This window comes from Hemiscyllium ocellatum, chromosome 22 (genome assembly GCF_020745735.1).
Source record: "Hemiscyllium ocellatum isolate sHemOce1 chromosome 22, sHemOce1.pat.X.cur, whole genome shotgun sequence".
NCBI classification, from domain to species: Eukaryota; Metazoa; Chordata; class Chondrichthyes; order Orectolobiformes; family Hemiscylliidae; genus Hemiscyllium; species Hemiscyllium ocellatum.
In genome coordinates this window covers 1,994,267-2,009,274 of record NC_083422.1, presented here as the reverse complement: position 1 = coordinate 2,009,274, position 15,008 = coordinate 1,994,267, and the positions used below count along the sequence as shown (strand labels likewise).

The 15,008-nt window shown below is 41.7% G+C and overlaps 1 protein-coding gene across 1 annotated transcript in view; it reads left to right on the top strand.

Annotated features, from left to right (window-relative positions):
* tacr2 (tachykinin receptor 2) overlaps positions 1-14,460 on the top strand; it is a 98,473-nt gene extending 84,013 nt beyond the window's left edge. Inside the window, exons 4-5 of the mRNA XM_060841825.1 lie at positions 5,600-5,796; positions 9,772-14,460. Coding sequence (XP_060697808.1) covers positions 5,600-5,796; positions 9,772-9,994 — 420 coding nt within the window. The 3' untranslated portion in view covers positions 9,995-14,460. The remainder of the gene's footprint in view (positions 1-5,599; positions 5,797-9,771) is intronic.
* The last annotated feature ends 548 nt before the right edge of the window (positions 14,461-15,008 follow it).

Below are 15,008 nucleotides of genomic sequence, written 5' to 3'. Positions count from 1 at the left end.
GGTCCCTAGCAGAGATTTTTATTTCATTAGCAGCCATGGGTGCAGTGCCGGGAAATTGGAGGGTGGTTAATGCTGTGCCATTATTTAAGAAAGGTTGCATGGAAACGCCAGGGAATAACAGACTGGTGAGCTGAATATTAGTGGTAGGTAAATTGTTGGAGATTCTGGAGATAGATTCTACCTGCATTTGGAAAGGCAAGGACTGATGAGGGATACTCAGTATGGCTTTGTGCATGGGAGATCATGTGTTTTTTGAAGAGGTAACCAAGAAGATAGATGAAGGCAGAATAGTAGATGTTGTCTATGTGGACTTTAGCAAGGCTTTTGACAAGATATCACTTGGTAAACTGGTTAGTAAGATTAGATTGCATAGGATCCAAGGAGAGCTAGCCAAATGACTGCAAAACTGGCTTGTCAGTAGGAGACAGAGAGTGGTGGTAGAGGATTGTTTTTCAGACTGAAGGCCTTTGACCAGCAATGTGCTGGGTCCACTGTTGTTCATCATTTATTTAAAAGGTTTGCACGATAATATTAGAAGCATAGTTAGTAAGTTTGCAGTATGATGGATAGTGAAAAGGATTGTCTCAGAGTACAACAGGATCTTATTCAACTGGACCAGTGGGCCAAGCATGGCAGATGGAGTTTAAAAGTGAGGTGTTGCATTTTGGTAAGATAAACCAGGTCAGGATTTACACAGTTAATGGTAGGCCCTAGGATATGTTGTTGAACAGGGAAACCTAGGGGTGCAGATACATAGTTCCTTAAAGTTGGCATCATAGGTGATAGGGTGGTGAAGAAGACATTGGTACGCCTTCCTTTATTGGTCAGTGCAACAGGAGTTGGGACGTCATGTTATGGCTTTACAAGGTATTAGTAATGCCACATTTTGAGTACTGTATACAATTCTAATTGACCTGCTATAGGAAGGACGTTATGAAACTGGAAAGAGTGCAAAAAAGATTTACAAGGATGTTATGGAGACTGGAAGGCTTGAGTTATAAGGAGAGGCTGGATAGGCTGTGACATTTTTCCTTGGATTGTAGGAGGCTGAGGGGTAACCTTATAGAGGTTTAAAAATATCATGAGGGCATAGATAAGGTGAATAGCCAAGGTCTTTTCCCCAGGGTCAGGGAATCCAAAACTAGAAGGCATTAAGTGAGAGGGGAAAGATTTAAAAGGGACCTAAGGGGCAATTTCTTCATGCAGATGGTGGTATGGCTATGGAATGAATTGCCAAAAGAAGCGGTGGAAACTGGTATAATTTACAAGATTTAAAAGGCATCTAAATGGGTATATGAATAGGAAGGGTTTAGAGGGATCTGGGCCAAATCCTGGCAAATGGGACTAGGTTAATTTGGGATATGTGCTTGGTGTTGATGAGTTGCAAGTCTGTAGCTCTATGATACTATAACTCCTGTGATGATATCTGTAGACTGATTCATTTTCAAGTGATCTATTCCAGTACAGAATACCATGATTTGAGATCAGTGAAAAATTACTCATGTTCCAATGATGGATTCCTGTCTAAAATTACACACGTCTCAATAATCTAAAACAGTATAAAATGACCAATGTCTCAATCTACTCCGGCGTGGAAGGAGTAATGCATTCAAAATAAATTCCAGTGTAGAATGATATGTACATGTTTCAGTGATCTCTTCCAACGTCATCTATTCCAATGTAAAATGGCACGTGGAACCACAGAACCCCTACAGTGTGGAAACAGGCCATTTGGCCCAACGAATCCAAACTGACCCTCTGGGAGAGTAACCCACCCAGACCTATTCCTCTATCCTATTACTGTACATTTACCACTGATTAATACCCCTAACCTATACATTCCTGCACACTGTGGGCAATTTAGCATTGCCAATTCATCTAAGCCACACATCTTTGGATTGTGGGAGGAAACCAGAGCACCCGGAAGAAACCCACACAGACATGGGGAGAATGTGCAAACTACACAGACAGTCGCCTGAGGCTGGAATCAAACCTAGGTCCTTGGAGACCTTCATTATCATCTCCTGCTCCTTGGATACTGCATGATCTGCTGTGCTTTTCCAGCACCACACACTCTTGATTCTGATCTCCAGCATCTGCAGTCCTCACTTTCTCCTTAGTGTTGTGAGGCAGCTGTGCTAACCATGGAGTCACTGTTCCACCTATATTTCACTGAGCTATCCAAGTGTAAAATACCTCATGTTCTGATACTCTATTCTAGTGCAGGTGCTTTAGGTTTCAATGATTCATGTTCGAGTGATATATTCCAGAGTGTAATGATTCATGTTTAAGTGATTTTCTCCAGTATAGAATGAGACCATTTCGATGACATATCCCAATGTAGAAAAGTTCATGTTTCAGTGATCTTTGCAGTGTAGAATGACTGCTGTTTCAGTAATCTATCCAGTGTGGAACAATCCATGTTTTGATTACCCATTCCACTGTACAATGATTCACCTTTCAGTGATCAATTCTAGAGCAGTGACTAATGTATCAATGACCTATTCCAATGCAGTGACCTGTGCTTCTGACACCAATTCCAGTGTAGAATGACCCATGTTTCTATTATCTGTTCCAGTACAGATTGCATCATGTTTGCATTACTTATTCCAGTGTTAAACATTCACGTTTTGGTGATCTATTCCAGTGTAGAATGATACTTGTTTCGATGATCTATCCCAGTGTAGACTGACTCACATTCCAGATGTATTTCAGTGTAGAATGGCCATTGTTTTAATAATATGTTCCATTATACAATGATTCGTGTTTCAGTGATTTATTCCAGTGGAGAATGATTCTTGTTTTGATATTATATTCCAGTGATCAATTGTTCATGTTTTCGTGATCTTGTCCAGTGACTCATGCTTTGATAATCTATTCCAATGTAGAATTGCATATGTTTCAGTAATCCTTTCTCATATAGAATGATTCATGCTTTAATGATCTATTGTAGTGTGAAATAACTCATGTATCGATGATCTGTTCCAGTTTAGATTGATTCGAGGTACAGTGGTCTCTTCCAGTACAGAATGTCATGATGCCAGTGTAAAATGACTCATCTTCTGATGATGAATTCCAGTGTAAAAAGATACTTGTTTCAGTAATCTATTCTAGTGTAGAAGGCGCAATGTGTTAAAGATCTATTCCTGTATAGAATTACCAATATTCCGGTGATCTATTCCAGTGTAGAGTAATTCATGTTTCAATGATCAGTTCCATTGCAGAGTGACTCATGTTTCAGTGATCTATTCCAGTGTAGAATGTCTGTTTTGAGAATGTATTCTATTCTGAAATTACTTGTGTTTTTGATGTCCAATTTAGGATGACTGACGTATCAATGATCTGTTCCGGTGCAGAATGCTTCATGTTTCAGTGATTTATTCCAGTGTAGAATGAGATTAAAAATCACACAACACCAGGTTATAGTCCAACAGGTTTAATTGGAAGCACACACTGAGGTGATTAGTTTTGATGATCTTTCCCAGCATAGAAAGACTCCTGTTTCAGCCATCTATCCAGTGTAGCATGTCCCATTTTTTGATGATCTATTCCACTGTACAATTATTGACCTTCCAGCGATCTGTTCCAATGCAGGGTGACCTGTGCTTCAGACATCAATTCCAATGAGTCAATAACCCGTGTTTCCACTATCTGTTCCAGTATAAAGTGACCCATATTTCAATGACCTATTCCAGTATGGTATGATTCAAGTTTCAGCCATTTATCCATGTAGAATAATCTATGTTTTGAAGACCTATTCCATTGTACAATGATTCATTTTTAGTGATCAATTCCAGTGCAATGACCCATGTTCCTATTATCTATTCCATTGCAGACTGAACCGTGTTTGCATTATATATATTACAGTGCAGATTGAACCATGTTTCAATAGTCTATTGAGTGTTGAATAACCCATGTTTTGATGATGTATTTTAGTGTAGAATACCCATTTTTCAAATGTCTATTCCAGTATACAATGATTTTTGTTTCAGTGATAATTCTTATTCAAATATTACAAATTTTTCTGTTATCAATTCTAGTGTAGGATGACTCACATTTTGATGATCTAGTCCAGGGTTGAATGATCCATGTTTTGATAATGTATTCCAGTGTGGAAAGACACTTGAGATATGAAAGATTTCAGTGTGACTCATGCTTCAGTAATCTATTCCAGTGTTTAGATTGCTGAATATTTTGATGATCTAGTGATGAATGATCAGTGATCTTTCAAGTGAAAAATGACCCAGTTTTTGATAATCTATTGTAGTGTAAAATGACTCATGTTTCGGTGATCCTGCCAGTGCAGAATGACTGACTTGTATTTCAGTGACTGATTGCAGTGTAGGGTGATCAATTTTTTTGGCTTAGTCCAACATACAATAATGCACTTTTTTTAGTCATCATTCAAGTGAAAAATGACCCATTTTAATAATCTATTGCAGTATAGAATAACTCCTGTTTCAGTGATCTTTTCAAGTGTAAATTGACACGTTTCTGTGATTTATAGAGTGACTGATGTTTCAGGGATCTGTTCCAGAGTAAAGTGACCCATGTTTTGATGACCTACTCAATGTTTCAGTGGCATATGACAGTGGATAAAGACTTGTGTTTCGATAGTTTAATCTGGTTCAATTACTTGTGTTTCTGTGATCAATTATAGTGTAAAAATGACCCATATTTTGATTATCTATTCGAGTGCAGAATGATTAGCCTTTCAGAGATCTGGTCCAGTGCAGAATTTTTCATGTTTCAGGGAGATCCCTGAAAGTGTGAAATTATTTGGGCTTCGGGGATCTTTTCCAATCTATATTTTTTCAGGTTTCAAGGATCTGGTCCACTGGGTTCGCTATATAAATACAGCGGCTGCAAGATTAGGCCAGAAACTAGGAATACTGCAGCAAGTAACTCACCTCATGACTCCCCAAAGCCTATCACCATGTAGAAGGCACAAGTCAGCAATATGATGGAATACTTCCACTTGCCGGGATGGGTACAGCTCCAATAATACTCAAGAAGCTCGACACCATCCAGGTCAAAGCAGCCCGCTTGACCAGGACTCCATCCACCACCTTCAACATTCGCTCCATTAGTACTGTTTAAAAAGTGGCAGCAATGTGTATCATCTACAAGAGACACTACTGTAATTCATCATAAATCCTTTAACAGCACCTTCCATCTGGAAGGATGGGGGAGACACCACCACGTAAACATTCCCCTTCAAGTCACTCCCCAAGCTGACTTGGAGATATATCACCATTCCTTCAATGTAGCTGGGTCAAAATTCTGGAACTCCTTTTCTAAGGACATTGTAGGTCAATCGATAGTGCATGGGCTCACCAGCTCGCCACCACCTTCTCAAGGGCAACTAGGATGGTCAACAAATCCTGATCTAGCTAGTGTTATCTGCAGCCCATGAAAAATAAAAACACTAAATCCGTAAATCAAACAGCTCAACAAAATTGATAGACAGGATCTTTGTCCTCAATGATCTGTGTTTGGTATGCCCAATAAATATTAAAAGTTTGCTGTGATAAAATCTTCTTACACATCTCTAAGATTACTTTTCAAAGCTTGCCTGATGTTCTTTACTCTGTTTCAGGTTGTGAAAATGATGATTATGGTTGTTCTGACCTTTGCCTTTTGCTGGCTGCCCTATCATTTGTATTTCATTCTGGCCAGTTTCAAGAAGGACATCTATTATGAAACCTACATACAACAGGTGTATCTGGGCATATTCTGGCTAGCCATGAGCTCAACCATGTACAACCCCATCATTTACTGCTGCCTTAACAACCGGTGAGCACAACAGCCCAACAGTGGGTACATGAGTAGGCAGAGGGGAAGCTGGTGGCAGTGGATACAGAGACAGGACAGGCAGGGGGCTGGGCACAGAGAGGGGCAATAGGCACAGTAATAATCATGAAACTGGCTGACAAGGGCAGATGGATTGATAGAGCCAACAACAGTAACAAAAACTTTGTTGGGACTTTAATATAGCCAACTGTCCAAAACACTCGAAGTATCATGAAAAGAAATGTCACTGAGCCATGTCAGGATTGTCATAATTAACGATTGATGTTATCTTTAGAGAGACTAACAGAGCAGGGAATGAAAAATGATTAGACATCTTTAGAAATCCTGAGTTTAGAGTCCAAGTAAATGAAAGCAGTCTCCACAAATGATGGTGTGACAAAAATTCAGAGACTTGAATTAGAGGAATACTGAGATCTCGAAAGGTTTGTAGGGACTAGTGTGGGTGACAGAGAGAAGGAGGGGTGTATGGCCTGGGGAAGTTACAGAGATAGTGTGGATGTAGGGGTTGGAGGAGGTTATAGAGATAGGGAGGGGTGTAGGGACTGGACAGGTTATAGAAATAGGGAGGGGTAGGGCCTGGAGGAGGTTACAGAGATAGGGAGGGGTGTAGGGCCTGGAGGAGGTTACAGAGATAAGGAGGGGTGTAGGGCCTGGAGGAGGTTACAGAGATAAGGAGGGGTGTAGGGCCTGGAAGAGGTTACAGAGATAAGGAGGGGTGTAGAGCCTGGAGGGGTTACAGAGATGGGGTGGGTGTAGGGTTTGGAGGAGGTTACAAAGATAGGGAGGGGTATGGGGTTGGGTGGGTTACAGAGATATGGTGGGTGTAGGAGTTTTCAGAGGTTACAAAGATAGGGAGGGGTGTAGGAGCTGGACAGGTTACAGAAATTGGGAGGAGTGTAGGGCTTGGAGGAGCTTACAGAGATCGGGAGAGTTGTAGGACCTGGACGAGGTGACAGTGATAGGAAGAGGGGTAAGGATTGAAGGAAGTTATAGAGATCGAGAAGGATGTGGGGGATGGTTCAAAGATTGTTGGGAAATGCCAGATGTAATGATACAACATTGAGACGAGAAACTTTAGATCGAATGAATTGTAGGTGAGTGCAGTCCCAAACAGATTGATGACAGTGGAGACGCTTCAGAGCAGAATGGTGTGAACGTCAGCCGAGAAGGATGAGGGCAATTTATCTTCATCACAGTGACACAGGATGTCATTGGTGAGTATGACAGCAGCTGTCGTAACGATGTGGTTGTGGAGAATGTTGTCTGAATGGTTTAAACATGGAATTCCAGGAAAGGAGACACAGAGTTGGGAAACTGGTTGTGGAATTTGAGAGGTAAATGACATTGATGGAAGGATGGGGGAATTCTTGTTATTGTTTGGAGCAGGGGTTTGATGATAGTAGAGGAGGGAATGGTACTTGAAAAGGATGACAGCGAACTTGTGTCGGGTCAAGATACTGGCAGTTCAATGGAAATAGAGTTGAGGCAGCAGGAGGTGGGCAGACTGTCAGATGGTCTGGATGCGTGTGAGGAGGCAAGCAGAGAAAGACCAACATTAACCATCGAACACTGCCAATTGTATATAGACAGATGAAAGAACAGGCAAATGCAAGTACAGAGCAAGACAAATGGAAGGTAAGCAGGTAGCAGATGGGTAAACAGAGACAGGCAGAGTTAGTGTTCTGATGTTGCAGTAATCTATGTTCCTAATGTAAGTTTATTGACTACTCAATTTTACAGCTTTTTCCAGACATTTTTCCTTACATACGCTTCAGGATATAGAAAGTGTATTCCTTACATTTTCAATATCCTGAAGCAGTATACTTAATCAATCAATTTTTATCTCCTGTCCCCAAATCACCCATGGTATTTCCCATCTATTAACCACTATCAATAAATCACCCGTGTAGCCAATTGGATACTTACAGGCAAAGCCTGTTAAGGGCAATGCTAATCATCAGAGGATGAGGGGGCATTGGGAGAGTGAGCGAGACTAAATAAAAATGGAGTTGGAGGGGGAGATAAAACACTCGCAGTGCCCCCCCCCCCACCTTCTCTAAAGAGACCAAGCGTATTGGGAGACACCACAGTCCCTCTTCAAGGACACCCACCGGCACAAACATAGCTGGGGAAGAGGGGCTGACAATCTACAGAGATGACCCCCTCCACAGCCCATTGCCTGGATCCGTTTATAGCCAGCCTGGTCAGGCCCAGAAGCAGACCCAGGAGGACATCCTCTAAACTGCCTGCATGCCTCCGCACCAGGTGTCCAAAGATCAGGAGTGGTGGGCTGAAGTGCAACCTAAAGCACAACAAAAGGTTTTCTCAAATCATTAAAAAGACGGCTTCGTATGTATGTTCAGACAATTAATAGTCCCATCTGCTTCTTCTGAATATTAAATAATCTTAACAATGAGATTAACCAAACATTAATGGGATGACTAAATATTCCAGAAACAAGATTGGTTGATTTTTCTTCAATGTGGAAGTGCTGGTGTTGGGCCGGGTTGGACAAGGTTAGAAGTCAGATGACACCAGGTTGAAGTCCAACAGGTTTATTTAAAATCACAAGCTTTTGGAGTGTGGCCCCTTTGCCAGGTGAAGTAAGAGAGAAGCACACAGGACACAGAATTTATAGGCAGAGAGATGCAAATGGTGTGAGTGGAGTGTTGATGGGCTGCATAATAAGACTCTGCAGGTGATCAAGACTATCAGACAGTGTTGAGTAAATTTTGGTAAGCGGCTTTCAAGATATACGACAATGCAGAAATGGAGCAGAAATTGATAGCCAAATTCCATACCCATGAAGATGGCCTCAACAAAGATCTAGAGTTTATATTGTGCAACGTGTGACCCCATCACACTGTTTTGTATCTGTGAAGTTTTCCTTACTGTCCTGTTTTGACACCACCACCTCGATAAATTGTTATGGTCTCTCTATCTTATTTAGTTTGGATAATTTTGGATTACTTATTACATTGGTTATGTTATTCTAGCCATTTGGTTTGTCTCCAGCATCACCTTATTTTTAGTCTATGTAACTATCCTTCTGCCTCATTTATTCAGATTATAGGTCAACTCTTTCCTTGTTATTCAGTAGTTGACACTTTACTCACACCATCTGACACTCTTGATCACCCGCAGAGACCTATTTCAGCCTGTCGACATTCCACTCACACAACTTGTGTGATCGATCTGCCTATAAAATCCAAAAGCTTGTGATTTCAAATAAACCTGTTGGATTATAACTGGATATCATCTGACTTCTAACTGATTTTTCTTTTGTAAGCGTTGCAGAGCCAAAGGAGAGTTGATGAAATTAAGATACAGATCAGAACGGGGTTGGAGTGCTCCTCCTAAACTAATCAGCACTAAATAGTCTCTTCATATCACAAGCAGAGGTTATGATAGAGACCAGGCAGTTCTGTGATGGCTCCCAAGAATATTTTCTAATCACAGGAACATCATTTACAAGGCAGGAAGTTAGGAAATGAGAATTGCTTGATCTAGAATGACCAGTCACCTTGATTCTCTTCCACTATCATCTAATTGTCTAATCATAGCACTCAGTTCCTTTTTGCAACAGAGGTGAGGAAACTGCAGTGGCTGAGTGTTTTCTACATTATCTGCCTTTCCCAAATCATTATGTCATGCCCAATATTCCTCATTTGCTGTTTCCAAAAGGAAGTAATATGTAAGTGTGTAGTGGGTAGTGTAATTGAGGCGGGGGGATTGCCAGACCAGATTGTGGAGGGTGGTTGGGTACTGAGCTACACTGGGGTGGGGGTCATGTGGTCCCATTGGGACTGTAGTTTTCTGTACTTTAACATTTCCCCCATGTCTCTGGAATGTGTACAATCTCTGGAGGAGAGTAGGTGTGAATCATCTTGGAAAGTGTACAACATTGTCGAATCCCACGATGCATTATGTATCATTTTTCATGTTGTCGTTGCCCAGATTCCGCATTGGATTTAAGCGAGCTTTCCGCTGGTGCCCCTTTGTACATGTCAGTCCCTACGATCAACAGGAGTTAACGACAGTGGTGAGCTTCCGAATGACATGCAGCAGCACATACACTGGAAACAGGATGGAAGCAATGGTAACCAGCCACACCGATTCCAATCATGATGAAACTGAGGAGGCAAAAGCAAAATTCATCACTTCTCAGACCATTCTTTGAAATGCATTTGGTCGTGTATAGGATCTCTTCAGAGCTGAGGACTAATATTGAAACTGGCAGCTCCCACATAGAGGGGTTACATTGTCTGGGCTCAAGGAGATGAAACAATGAGCCATTCTCCAATGCTGACTCTCAATTCTTTGACTGAGATGCCTGACTTGATGTTCCTGAATCTTCCGTACCCACTCCTGTTCTTCAGTTCTGATTCCTGATTTTCTAATCTAGCTGCCGATTCCCTGAAACTGGATCCTGATTCCTGGTCCATGATTCCCCAGATCCCTGACCCAGTAATCTAAGCTCTCCAGAGAACTGAGCATACTAAACCTGCTCAGGCTCAAAACAACCACTTCATCAGGCTGACTGAATACCTTAGCAAGTTACAGGCTTTTCATGTCACCTTCATTCCAATGTCGACATTTTGGGCCTTCCACCCTATTGTCATGAATGTGCAGGAAGAATGTAAGTTGTGTAAATACAAGATAAAGAAAAAAAAGACTTGCATTTACATTGAGCCTTTCACAACCTCAGGTTTCTCTTTTCAGTAAATGAGGTATTTTTGACGTGCAGGTATTGTCATTGTAAATAGGGTTGTAATAGTAATAAGCCTGTGCATGAAGCAATTTCAACTATCTGTGTATAGGGAATGTGATTTACAATTGAATGAAGAGGCTATTTTATCACAGAAAAATAACCTTGTTAAAATTAAGGTTAATCATCTTTAAACTTTATATTCAATGATTACATTTGTCTTTTGCTGCTGTTTCACTTTAACTTTGAACTGAGGAGATTTCAGGATGCAGGAATCAATTAGTGACACTACTGGTATGGACCATTAGATCATAATCCTGTTTGTGACCCACCCTTCCACTAATCAGGGTTTAAACAGAGAGAGAGAGGACAGAGCCTCTGAGAAAGCATATCATTCTCACTGCAGAGTGAACTGAATGCATGATTAAAACTTTATACATTAGAGTGTCTTCTTTTGAGCAGAAAGGTTTTAAGGGGAGATGGAATCAAGGTGTCTAACAGTATGAAGAGTTTTACTGAATTAGATAGAGAAAAAGCAGGAACACTGGTAACCAGAGGGCACACATTTCTAATAATTGACAAAAATCCATTTGGAAATAATCAAGTTTATTTTACACAGTGCAATATTATGATCTGAAAGGCAGAGGAAGAGTGGGGAAAGCACATTCAATCATAAATTAAAATAGGGAATTGAAGAAAGCCTTGAAAAGGGACATTTTTAAAAGACATAGGTAAAGAGTAGGGGAAGTGGATCAAATAGATCTTTTAAAAAGCCAGAATAGCTGTGATAAACTGAATAGCCACCTCCTGTTTGCATCTTTCTTTGGCAATGACAGCACAAAGCAAAGAAATCCTTCAAAACAGGACCATCCATCTAAATCTGAAGAAAATCACAGCCTTTCTCTTTCTCACTCTATCTCTCACTCTCTCTCTCTGGAAAAGAGGAAGTATATTTAGGAGACCCAAGGTGCAGCATAGTAGGACAAAGCAACTAAGCTAATGCTGAGGATCATTCAGAACAGAGTGATTGGATCCAGGAACAAGTGAGCTCTCACAAGGCTGCTAGTATCTCCAAGAGCCCAAGGAATATGAACAACATTAAACAGAACGGTGTTTCCAAATCCTACCTGCACCCGAGCTGGGTGCAACGTGTGACCCCATCACACTGTTTTGTATCTGTGAAGTTTTCCTTACTGTCCTGTTTTGACACCACCACCTCGATAAATTGTTATGGTCTCTCTATCTTATTTAGTTTGGATAATTTTGGATTACCTATTACATTGGTTATGTTATTCTAGCCATTTGGTTTGTCTCCAGCATCACCTTATTTTTAGTCTATGTAACTATCCTTCTGCCTCATTTATTCAGATTGTTAACAATTTTATTTACACTCACATTCGCCAATGTTTAAGAACAGTTTAGACTAGAATGGTAGTTGCACAGAGTAATAGTATCAGCAGTGGTTTCACTCTGCACCTTTATTAACTGAGTTCCTGTTCAGATTGGTTATTATACCCAACTGTTTTGGCCACTGGCCTCACTTGATTCAACACTGGAATACAATCAGGATACATCAGGGAAACATGCTTTGGCCCATTCAGTCCATGTCAGTAATTACTCACTCCGATTTGTTATCTCATTTCTGTCATTACCAAACTAATTTAATCTAAGAACTCTTGGCTAATCTAATCTTGAGCTATGATATTGTTTCTGTCTCAAACACAAGCCCAGAATTAAATTACAGAGGCTTGCCTTGTCTCAGACTCTCAGTTACTGGTTATAGCCTGATCCCACTTCACCTGCCATTCTTTTCCTTGTTCTGAAACAGAGGTGCACGTCAAATGTAGCTTAAGGATGATTTTTGTAAACAGGATCCAGAAGTTGTGGAGTTGTGTAGTTATGTTTTCCTGGCTATCCTAGAACTGCGACCGCTACACCCCACCACCAAACCGAGAATTGCTGCTATCCACAAACCAGCCACTCGCTGTGGCACCATGATACCACATTCAGACAAGGCAGGACCTGGCAACAGGCTTATGGTTCATTCCTGAAAGAAGAAGCATGAAACAGTCATGCCGGCAGCATAGTAGAGTTATTTAAGAGGCTAGGCAACCTTATTGCAAGTAATTTCATATTTTTGGATCTTTTTCCAATGTCTGGAAAGACTCTGATGTCTGCTAGACTTGTCATTGTATGCTCACTTCATCACAGGGAGTGAAGAAAGAGGCAGGGGTCCTGCCCTTGGACAGAGAGGTGAGCGAGGGCAGTGGGCAATGTAAAGGGAAGGTGGGTAGGCATGGATGGACATGTTTCTGAGATGGGTTAAAAGGAGAGTAAGTACAGTTTAATATGGACAAATGTGAGATAACACAGTAGAAGTTTCAGGAAACTAAAATTGCTGGGAAATCTCAGCAGGTTTGGCAGCGTCTGTGGAAAGAAAACAGAGATAATGTTTCGAGTCCAGTGATCCTTCTTCAGAACTGACTGAAAGCTTGGCAAAGATTGGTATATAAGCTAAAGTTGGGGTGGGGCAAGTGAGGAGAAGAATAAACACTAGATGGAAATGGAGCCCAGAGACAGAGATCAACAGTCAGACAGAAAAAGGAATGGGTAAAAGTCAATCTAAAAGTATCAAGGGCAGCTAATGGGGATCATTAGTAGCTGCCAATGGTTGTGGTATAAGCTCATGTTTGTGGGGGTTGGGGTAAGGACATCGGAGAAGATGCTCAGGTCCTAAAATCATTGAATTCGATCTTGAGTCCTGATGACTGCAGGATCCCCATGCAGAAAATGAGATGCTCTTCTTCCAGCTTGCACTGAGCTTCACCGGAGCACTGCAGCAAGCCTGAGACAGAGATTTTGGCCTGGGAACACAGTGGCAACTAGTGATTTGGTGATAGTTTTGTGGACAGAATGTAGATGTTCTGCAAAGCGGTCACCCAGTGTGCATTTCGTCTCCCCAATGTAGAGGAGACCACATGGTGAGTGGTGAATACAGTGAAGTGCAAGCAAACCGCGGCTTCCTCTAGAAGGTGTGCCTGGAGCCTTGGGATGTGAGAAGGGAGAAAGTAAATGGGTAGGTGTTACACCTTGTGTGATTTCTCAAAGATCCATCCCATGCTGGCAATGTTTTTTCTACAACCTCTACCATCAGGGAGAAGGTACAGAAGCCTGAACACACGCATCAGCCGGTTTTGTAACAGTTTCTACTCAACTGTTATGAGAATACTGAATGCTCTCTCAAACTCTTAACATTCGCCTGTACCTGTGCTTTTGTTTTTGCCACTGTTTACCTATTATTTACTTATCTATGCTACTTAAATATGTGATCTGCCTATATTGCTCACTGTACCTCGGTACACATGACAATAAATTCAATGCAGTTCAATTCAATTCAATTCAATTCAATACAAGGGAAAGTAATATGAGGCTGTAGGCAGGCATGAGGAGTGGAGGAGGAGTGGACTAGGGTGTTCCAGAGGGACCAGTCCCTGCAGATTGCTGACAAGGGAGGGGTGGGGACTATGCGTCCGGTGCTGGTATATCGCTGGAGGTGGTGGAAATAGTAGATAATGATCCTTTGGATATGGATGTTAGTGGTTTGAAAAGGGGACCCGATCACTGCTGTGAGAGGGAACATAAGGGGTGAGGGCCAAAGTGCGGGAGATGGGTCGGAGTTGGCTGAAGGCCCTGTCGACAATAGTGCTGATGAATCCTCAATTGAGGAAGAAGGTGGTCATATTGGAGGTTCCCTTGTTGAAGTTGGCATTATCTGAACAGATGCAATGGAGACAGAAGAACTGGGAGAATGGAATAGGATCTTTACAGGTTACAGGGTGTAAGCATGCATAGCCTAGGTAACTGTGGGAGTCAGTGGGTTTGTAGTGGAATTGGTGGCCTATGTTGTGGTTCTGTTCGCCGAGCTGGGAATTTGTGTTGCAGATGTTTCATCCCCTGTTTAAGTGACATCCGCAGTGCTTGGGAGCTTCCTGTGAAGCGCCTCTATGATCCTTCCTCCGGCATTTATAGTGGTTTGAATCTGCCGCTTCCGGTTGTCAATAAGCACATCGACCTGGACCCAATGTACTGACCACTGCAACGGACAGCTGGAACTGACAACCAGTTCCATAGATTGATCGATAGATTCAAACCACTACAAATGCCGGAGGAAACATCACAGAAGCGCTTCACAGGAGGCTCCCAAGCACTGAGGATGTCACCTAGAAAGGGGACAAAACGTCAGCAACACAAATTCCCAGCTCGGCGAACAGAACCACAACAAAGATCACCCGAGCTACAAATCTTCTCCCAAACTTTGATTGGTGGCCTGTCCCTAAAATGGAAACAGAGATGTTGAGAAAGGGAAGAGAGGGGTCAGAGGTAGACCAGATGAAGGTGAAAGCAGAGCAGAATTTGGAAACAAAATTGATAAATGTCTCCACTTCAGAAGAAAGGGAAGCAGTACTGATGATGACATTGATGTACT